Here is a 10,000-nt window from a genome sequence, read left to right as displayed (position 1 = left end):
ATTAACTAATCACAACTGATTACAAACCGAGGATTGTCATTATCTAATCATAACCGATTACAAACCGAGGATTGTCATTAACTAATCACAACTGATAACAAACCAAAGATTGCCATTACCTAATCACATTCAATTTTTTTTAAACAGAATAGTTTAGATTTAAAGAGAAAATACAAAATAAATTTGGTTGCATTCCTTTGTGTCATATTTCTGAAGCTTATCTAACATAGTAATCATAATTAATCATGAAAAATTGTGTACATTCATAATATTGCATGAGTACTGAATTAATTGTCAGTTTGTGAGAACAGAAAATTGAGAATGAAACATGAATATTCATTACAATTGTAAAGTAAGGAACATACAACAAATTCTTATTTAACTGTTAAGTTTTAACAAGCATTGCATGGCAATACATAGTCCCCTACCGGTTGCAAAAATTACTACCACAACAATATTCAAAGTTCATTATGTAGGTTATAGTAAAAGGGAAAATTGGGGAACCAGGATAGGAATGGTTGGAAATCAACTACTATTCGAGTAGAGACTAGACCAGAAAAAAAAGACAAATTTATAATTAAGTTTAGGTCTTTCACCAAGTCAATAAACTGTGACATGTAGGTGATCATTAGTAATATTTTAGCTATATTGTTGTACATGTATTACTATATGCTAGAAGTTTTAATGAGTGGAGTACTCTTATCTACAGAGATAAGAAACTTGGATGTAAACTAACAATTCATGCAATTTTTCTAAGTCCAAGAACCATAACTTAATTAAAAATCAACGGACCAAGACGAAATTCGAACTTGATTTGTAACTTATTATGGAAAAGCAATGTACCAAATATCAAAAGAATATCTGCAAGCACAACAACAACAAAAAGTCCAGAAAACTGATAATTCATGCTATTTTTTTAAGTTCAGGGGGCCATAACTAAGTGAAAAATCAATGGACCGGGACCAATTTCAAACTTGATCTGTAACTTGTTATGGCAAAGCAATGTACCAAATATCAAATGAATATCTGCAAGTACCAAAAAAAAAAAAAAGTCCTGAAAACTGATAATTCATGCTATTTTTCTAAGTCCAAGGGCCATAACTAAGTGAAAAATCAAAGGACCAAGATGAAATTCGAACTTGATATATAACTTGTAATGGCAAAGCAACGTATCAAATATCAAATAAATATCTGCAAGAACAGAGAAAAAAAGTGCGGAAAACTGGACTGATGGAGCACAAACCTAAAGTCCCCTTCGACTTCGTCGGTAGGGGACTAAAAACCACAGTAAATGCAAAGTAAATATTGACTCCTTAACTTAAGTTACTGAAGTACAAAATATAGGTCAGATACAGTATTCGGACCTTGAGCTTGAAGTAGTAGAGATATGCCATATGACCTCTCTTGGTTTGTATTCCACCTGTGATCAAGTGTGTTTACATACAGACTAAAACATTCTATTCTTAACCTTGTGTACAGACAGACATACAGATTGAAACACTCTGTTCTTAACTTTGTGTACAGACAGACATACAGAATGAAACACACTGTTCTTAACCTTGTGTATACAGACAGACATACAGACTGAAACACATTGTTCTTAACCTTGTGTGTATAGACAGACATACAGAATGAAACACACTGTTCTTAACCTTGTGTACAGACAGACAAACAGAATGAAACACTCTGTTCTTAACCTTGTGTACAGACAGACAAACAGAATGAAACCCACTGTTCTTAACCGTGTGTGTACAGACAGACATACAGACATAAACACACTGTACTTAATCTTGTGTACAGACAGACATACACACACTGTTCTTAACCTTGTGTATACACACATACAGAAGAACTAGGTGGATCCAGTATAATGCCCCCCCCCCCCCCCCCAATCACATACTGTACAGTAATACACGTACTTACCTGGAATGTATACACCTATATTCAGCTCATACATGATATACTACAAATCAGTGCATACCATGGTGGTTCCCTGGGGGTTTTCTGATGTCATCAGGTGCCGGTCGGACAGAGGCTTCGGAGAACACCTGCCAGTTAGCATCCTGGATCCTCTCACTGAGGGACGTAATGACCGCCAGACAGGCTGTGGACAGCTTTGTCCAGTTGTGAGGATGTCCTCCTGTAAAATTACATACAACATGGAATACATATATGGAACTTATTTCAAATCTTTTGAAACAGAGAAATTTTTTTTCTATGAAAACATGAGAATGTTTCTTAGGTAGAATGCTGACCCTTCTCAATCTACAATATAACTGCACTTTATTTTTGAGCCCAGTCTTCGAAATTAAGCGGTAGCCCGATGACCGTGGCTAGTAAAATCGGGATACCAAAATTATTAACACGCATGCCTGGTGGGCCAGTACATATTTCCGGCGGAGATTATGATTTCACTATTAGATTGTGATTCCTGGTAGGAAATCGGTGAAACAACCAGTTCTTACAGAGGAAGAGAAAGTTGGCGCTAAGAAGTACGAGGAAACAAAGCAACAAAGAAAGTTATCAGCGTGTTTGGCAGAAGAACTGCCCCTGGCTTGAATACGATGATGGTCTCGTATTTTGCACCTGGTGCAGAAAGGAAAGCATTGCAAATTGTGAGTTCGTGTTAGGCTCAGATAATTCAGAATCGATTCACTAAGTGAGCACGAAAATAGAAAATGGCATATGCATTTTACTCTAAAATAAAAAACCACAAACGGCTGCATCAGACATTCAGAATGTATGATTATTAGTTAACAACCCTAGTATTTACTTTTTTTTAAGGATGAGAGTGTTGATGACGAACTAGAAGAATTGGAGGATTCCGAATAATCTGACTGAAATGACAGAATTAGAAGTTGAAAGAGGGATTGAACTCTCGTCTTAAACTTGTACTTTAGTACTTAATAAAAATGTTCAAACTTGAAAATTCAAATCATGTTGAATCATTTTTGCATAGCATTTGGGCTACCAAATTTTTCAAGCGCAAAAGACTGAGTCTGCGAGAGAGAGAGAGAGAGAGAGAGAGAGAAACCTCTTCCAAGATTCTTAGAAATCCTGTACGTTATAAAAGATTTTTACAATTTTATGAAAAGATACAGACAGAAATCATCAATACCAGAAAAGGTGTTCTTTTCTTGTGGAAAAACTGAATTTGACATACAATACTTGTAGTTAATTCTGAAGTGTGTTGACACAGTGGATCCCTACAGATGGATAAGTTGTCTTACCAGGCTGGCTGAGACTGAAGACGGTTTGTCGTCTCTGGGGTGAGTGTTTGGACAACAGGCAGAGGTCTAAGAATCCTAGAAACTAAACAAAACAAACAGCAAGGAGAAATTACACCTGAACTGGATGATTTTAAATGGTTAAATGTAGTTGGTAATTATACAAACTTATATGTACAGTAAAATATCTATATCTCGAATATGGTTTATCTCGAATACCCCGCTTGAGTCGAAGTCGACCGCCGGTCCCGGCCGTTTTCCCTATATAAATGATTTAAAAAACTTCTGATATTTCGAACATGGTAATCTCGAATACCCCGCTATGTCGAGGTATTTTCAAGGTCCTATGCCCTAAATTCACCCGATTTATTTCGAATTGCAGTCAATTTTCCGCTCTGCTTACCATACCTGGCGTCGTAAGTCACAAATTCACACCTGCGGCTACACCAATTATAATTAATGACCGCTAATCCACGCTTGCCTTTTCCGAGTAGACCCAGGTCACAATAAAAGGTTCAACAGCTTGGGTGATTAGTGAAGCCTTCTAACATTACAGATTAAGTCCATTGCCAATTATGAACTAACACGCCCGATTCCAGGGATGGTGTTTTGAATGACACACGCTATGGGTTAGATAAACGCACAAAATTGTCAAAGTGCGCTTGAAGGTAATGCTCATAATAACGATAATGCTTTTAATAATACATGCTTCATCATTAAAACTAGGACAGAGAAAACATGAACATTTATTTAATTAACATTTAAAAGTTTTTTTGTTTTTTTAAATCCGTCTTTTTTGTTTCTTACGTGATAGGTTCTTTCACTAGAACGCAATAGCTACATCCCAGTCAAGCCTAGACATTAGTAAACTTAAAGTAAGCATACAAGCACGATCATCTTAATTTTGAAACACATTGTGAATTCAATGGGATGTTTATATACAAAGTATATTTAAAAAACCCAGAAATATTTGTCTTTGAAATTGTGCCATATCAATTTATCAACTTGCATTAAACTATAAGAACCAGCAACAGGGTTGAAATTGTTTATAAGGCAAATCTCATACTATGCATCAAATATCCTCCTTCAAAAAAAAAATTTTCAAGATCGATTTTGGATATCTCGAACCCCCGTTTTTTCCCTCGGACTTCGAAATAGAGATATTTTACTGTACATTACAAAATAAAATGATACTTTTATCCTAAAATCCCCAATTTTGAGATAATTTGCAACATTACTGCATCAAAGGAATCAATCATTCATCAATATCATAATAAAACTCAAAATCCATAATCAATCAATAACGAGAAGACATTGACCTTGACCATTGTATTTTGATCACACTGCAGGGCATCGATGAGACACTGGTTCTTCCTGTCATCCAGTAGACTCTCGACAGGGAAACAAAAACGCTACAAACAAGAAGAGAAGCAATCATTCAGAAGGGAAAAACACTGGAAAATCTCTTTGTCTGTGTCAGGTTTCATATTTACCTCAGTAAAACCTTGTCTGTTACCTGTGTCAGGTTACCTCAGTAATATAAACCTTGTCTGTTACCTGTGTCAGGTTACCCCAGTAATATAAACCTTGTCTGTTACCTGTGTCAGGTTACCTCAGTAATATAAACCTTGACTGTTACCTGTGTCAGGTTTTGTTCTTACCTCAGTAATATAAACCTTGATTAACAGCGAGCTTAAGGTCCAGGACACATGTATTAGCCATCCAAACAGTAAACATTGCCAGAGCAGACCTACATCTAGTAGTCCATATAAAGAATCAACTGGTAATTCAGACCTACAAACACAAAAACATATATAACAAACTGACACAGCGGGGCTAGATCTTATAGTCCGTGGACTGGGTAAGGCCAAACCTAGTCCATGGACTAAGTATAAGTAGGTCCTGTAGCTAGTAATCTAAAGAGTGGGTAGTTTATAGCTAATAGTACAGACACTAATGGTACCTTCACAGTCACGAATTTTTCTTACGAATCATTACGTATTCCACAAATCCGTAAAAGTACACGGATTGTTACGATTTAGACACGGATACGGACGAATAATTTACGAATGCTTGCGATTGACGAGTTGGAGATCCGTAAGGACTCATAAGAAAAATCCGTGAGTGTGAAGGTGGTATTAATTGCAAAGTTTAAGTATGTACTCGTAAAGTAATCGTGTCTATACGTAAAGCGCCCGTAATGACTCTGAACAATCCATAAAGCGATTGTAACCCGACGTGAATGAAATCGTAAATATCACTTAGGCATTCGAAATAATCCGTAAATAATCCGTAAACAACTCATAAACTACCCGTAAACTAACCGCAAAGATTTGTAAAAAAAAACTTTTTACTAGACGTGTTTTACGGATTCTTACGAGCAGTTTACGTGTTCTTGCGACCAGTTTACGCTACTTACGGATTGTTAAAAGTTATTTACGGAAAATGAAATCAGTGGACAATCGTGAAATTTGTTTTGACAAGTCAAAAAATTTGCCCCTACTTTCACGGATTCTTACGAGTGTGTGCGAGTTGTGACGAGTTATTAATGGATACAGACGAGTGATTTACGAATTCTTGCGATTGACTACGAGTCGGAGATCCATAAGGACTCGTAAGAAAAATCTGTGAGTGTGAAGATGGTATAAGTAGGTCCTAAAGCTGGTAGTCCATGGATTGAGTATGCAGGTAGCTAGTATTCCAAGGACTGGGAAATTTAAAGCTAATGCCTAAATTATAAAGTACACACACTCAGTAGGTAGGTTATTTTAAGGTCTTGATTTCAAGGCCCTGGGCCTTTCCAATTGGAAAAAATTGGAAAATTTTCTTGAAATTGGGAAAAATGTTCCATACAAAGAAGTAGGGATAAAACCAAACCAGAGTGCATTAAGGTATAATTGGGCTCCTTCTGACTTTCAAGTTGGTCAAAACTTACCTCATTCAAATAAGCATAGGCCAAAAAATTAGGTCTACTTAACAATTTTGAAGCAAAATTGTAATCTGTAGGCTTGTGAAATAGATATATGAACAATCAGACTACCCTGCTTTGATTTGTTTTCATTGTTTGGGAATTTCAAAGCAAAAATTGGGAAAAATACTTGCTTTTTAGCATTTGGAATGGGGCCTTATTTGACCCACTCCCTAAAAATCCCTGGTAGGTCCTGTAGCTAGTAGTCCATGGATTGGGTAGTACCTGTAGTTATAGTCTACAGACTGGGCAAGTCCTGTAGCTAATAGTCTAATAAAATTATCTATGTTTGCCGTATCTGGGTCGCTTATTTTACAAAACATCAACTCCTAACTCTAGCTGCCAATTTGAGAAATGCACTAAAGACTAGAAATACCTAAAACTTTAAGAAGGGGAAATGGGTTAAAATACTCTAACTGAAATAAAATAAAAAATTTTTTTTTAAGAAAGTCAAAAATAATGTTCGATTTCCCTTCTCTAGGTGTAATATAACAAGAATGATTTGCTCAATTTTAAGGTATTTGAGATTCTAAACTTATCAGGTCTTTAGTGCTTTCATTAAAATGGCAGATCAATAATCGATGCTGCTGACGAAAAAATGAGTCAAACAAGAGGTACTGTGAGCAATGCTCACTAAGAATACCCCCCGCTTACCCCAATCTCTCAAAGGGTGTTGGTAATAGGTATAAACTACCTCTTTTCTGAGTGTAAAAAACAAATGGCATGACAAACCGAACCATATTGCTACTTCGATGTCCAGTGCACGTGACCTTTGACCTTTTGACCCCAAAATTGATAGGGAACATCTTCATCCCATGGGTAGTCCATATGTATGATATGGTGACTGTAGGTGGAAAGGATAATGCTTTAGAGCCCGGAAACCATATTGCTACTTCGATGTCCAGTGCGCTTGACCTTTGACCCCAAAATTGATAGGGAACATCTTCATCCCATGGGTAGTCCATATATATGATATGGTGATGGTAGGTGGAAAGGATAATGCTTTAGAGCCCGGAAACCATATTGCTACTTCGATGTCCAGTGCGCTTGACCTTTGGACCCCAAAATTGATAGGGAACATCTTCATCCCATGGGTAGTCCATATATATATGATATGGTGACGGTAGGTGGAAAGGATAATGCTTTAGAGCCCGGAAACCATTGCGTCTACAGACGGACGGACAGACAGACAACCCGATTCCAGTATACCCCCCCCTCCCCACAACTTGTTGCGGGGGGTATAATAACATCTACATGAAGAATATTATTAAATGATGAGGAAGTAAGTAGCGTATATTTGATGTGAAGTTTTAATTGATAGGTCCGTAATCTTCCACACTAGTCTGAATTCCGCTGCTGTCATAGGCAAGAAACCACCCGGTGACATGGACCAGTAAATGTCCAAGTAAAAATAAACTGGGGAATTCGAGAGAATGATGACATGTATCTCTGTTATTTTAAGAACCAGTGGCTTGAAATTTGGCATGCAAATAGTTAAAACATTTATCTATGCAAGGAGACTAGCAAATTACACACATAATACCTCGTTTCTGATTTTTTTTTAGGCGTTTGAAGCAAGTGAGCAATTTTTTTTTATGTGGGTCAGAGTTGGACCCCTTTATATATAATTATATGGTATCACAGAGTTCTGGCCCAAAACGGGATTAGCTCCTGTGTTTATAGCATACATATAAACTGAATGAAGCTGTGTCTGTCATTTTATTTTTCATTTCTGATACCCCAGTACTAAACTGGAAAACAATAACAAAATTTGTAATATCATCATTTACCTTCTCAATCCTAAACTGTGAACTATCCAATCTGTGGGAATGTGTCCTGTGAAAATGGACAAAACCAGAGTATGTACTCAATGAGAAAATATCGATCATTTTTTCCTGCAAATTCACATTAAAATTTCAAAGACTCTTTCTTTAAAAACATGTTCCTGTACCACTCACAAGAAAATACTACTGTTTTGCTTGAAAATTACCTTATCAAACAGGAAAATGAACTTACCAAACAGCCAGTACAATGGATAGAAGTAAACCGTCTGCCAGAGGACACTGTGAAATGACGTCTGCAAGACTGACAAAATCCCACTCCGCACTTGAAAATACTTGGATTGCTACGAAAAAAAGAATGTCATTCAAACAAAAATTCTATGTCTTGGACATCATTGAGTATTAACTAAAGAAAATAGTGCAATGATTTTCATCATCTCTTTTTATCAGGGACATTTACAGTCTTACCTGGAGAGAACTAAATTGCAGGTAGTTGTTCTGTTTAAGGAAGTGAAACAGGTAGAAAACGACCCCTGCGTAACAGCCGTAGGTGACCAGAAACAAATGGTGTTCATTCAGGACACAGAAATCTCTGTAACCATTAGTCAAAAATATAACATCTTAAAAAAAACAATACTCCATTTTAAAAAAAAACAAGAGGTACTGTGAGCAATGCTCACTAAGAATACCCCCCGCTTACCCCAATCTCCCAAATGGTGTTGGTAATAGGTATGAACTACCTCTTTTCTGAGTGTAAAAAACAAATGGCATGACAAACTGAACCATATTGCTACTTCGATGTCCAGTGCGCGTGACCTTTGGACCCCAAAATCGATAGGGAACATCTTCATCCCATGGGTAGTCCATATGTACGATATGGTGACTGTAGGTGGAAAGGATAACGCTTTAGAGCCCGGAAACCATATTGCAACTTCGATGTCCAGTGTGCTTGACCTTTGACCTTTTGACCCCAAAATCAATAGGGAACATCTTCACCCCATGAGTAGTCCATATGTATGATATGGTGACGGTAGGTGGAAAGGATAACGCTTTAGAGCCCGGAAACCATATTGCTACTTCGATGTCCAGTGGGCTTGGCCTTTGACCCCAAAATCGATAGGGAACATCTTCATCCCATGGGTAGTCCATATGTATGATATGGTGACGGTACGTGGAAAGGATAATGCTTTAGAGCCCGGAAACCATATTGCTACTTCGATGTCCAGTGCGTTTGACCTTTGGACCCCAAAATCGATAGGGAATATCTTCATCCCATAGGTAGTCCATATATATGATATGGTGACGGTAGGTGGAAAGGATAATGCTTTAGAGCCCGGAAACCATTGCGTCTACAGACGGACGGACAGACAACCCGATTCCAGTATACCCACCCACAACTTGTTGCGGGGGGTATAATAATAGTTCAGTGTCAATTCTGTCTTCTTCAGCTTCAATCATTCATTAATGACCTTGAAAAATGAAACATCCATCCCTGATTATCTGTCTTTTCAGTCAGTAATTGAACAACAAGGTCAAAGTCACTAGGTCAAGTCTTGGTACCAAATGAAAGGCCTGGTCATGAGGAATCTGTATATGTAAATATCAAAGCCCTATCCCCCTTGGTTTAAAAAGATATTCCTAGATTAAAAAGTTTTTCTTTGTGCGACAATGACACTGCCACAGACACCGGGGTTATGACATTAGCTCTCCAGACATTTGTCCTGGTGAGCTAAAATACCACAGTGTGAGTTACCCATTAAAGTGACACAAGATGCACATTTTGGTATACATCACCACGTGCTACCTCATAAAAAATTCCAGCATACATCACAACATGCTATTCTCTATAAAAAAAAATTCCCTTATAAAAATTCCGTTATGTCACATATCTGATATTTCACTTGATCATGAAACTAATAACATCAGGAAATGCTGTTACCTATTGGTGCATGTCATCAAATCCTGATAGCGGCCCATCAGAACCCCTGTACAAATGATTGAGGTTGCCCCACTGAGGAGGAAAC

The 10,000-nt window shown here is 37.3% G+C and overlaps 1 protein-coding gene across 2 annotated transcripts in view; it reads right to left on the bottom strand.

The window, feature by feature from the left end:
- Positions 1–10,000, bottom strand: part of LOC125667899 (nucleoporin NDC1-like) — a 25,382-nt gene that overhangs the window by 7,752 nt on the left and 7,630 nt on the right. Inside the window, exons 4-11 of one of the 2 annotated variants that reach the window (XM_056164049.1) lie at positions 9,916–10,000; positions 8,445–8,568; positions 8,212–8,320; positions 7,986–8,031; positions 4,889–5,021; positions 4,547–4,639; positions 3,231–3,312; positions 1,982–2,140 (exon numbers count right to left, since the gene is read on the bottom strand). The exon at positions 9,916–10,000 is cut by the window's right edge and continues 81 nt beyond it. In XM_056164049.1, coding sequence (XP_056020024.1) covers positions 1,982–2,140; positions 3,231–3,312; positions 4,547–4,639; positions 4,889–5,021; positions 7,986–8,031; positions 8,212–8,320; positions 8,445–8,568; positions 9,916–10,000 — 831 coding nt within the window. The remainder of the gene's footprint in view (positions 1–1,981; positions 2,141–3,230; positions 3,313–4,546; positions 4,640–4,888; positions 5,022–7,985; positions 8,032–8,211; positions 8,321–8,444; positions 8,569–9,915) is intronic. The other variant, XM_048901577.2, reaches the window with a different exon arrangement.

This window comes from Ostrea edulis, chromosome 4 (assembly GCF_947568905.1).
Source record: "Ostrea edulis chromosome 4, xbOstEdul1.1, whole genome shotgun sequence".
Classification (NCBI taxonomy): domain Eukaryota; kingdom Metazoa; phylum Mollusca; class Bivalvia; order Ostreida; family Ostreidae; genus Ostrea; species Ostrea edulis.
The sequence above is the reverse complement of the archived record's forward strand: the minus strand, read 5'-3'. Positions and strand labels throughout refer to the sequence as shown.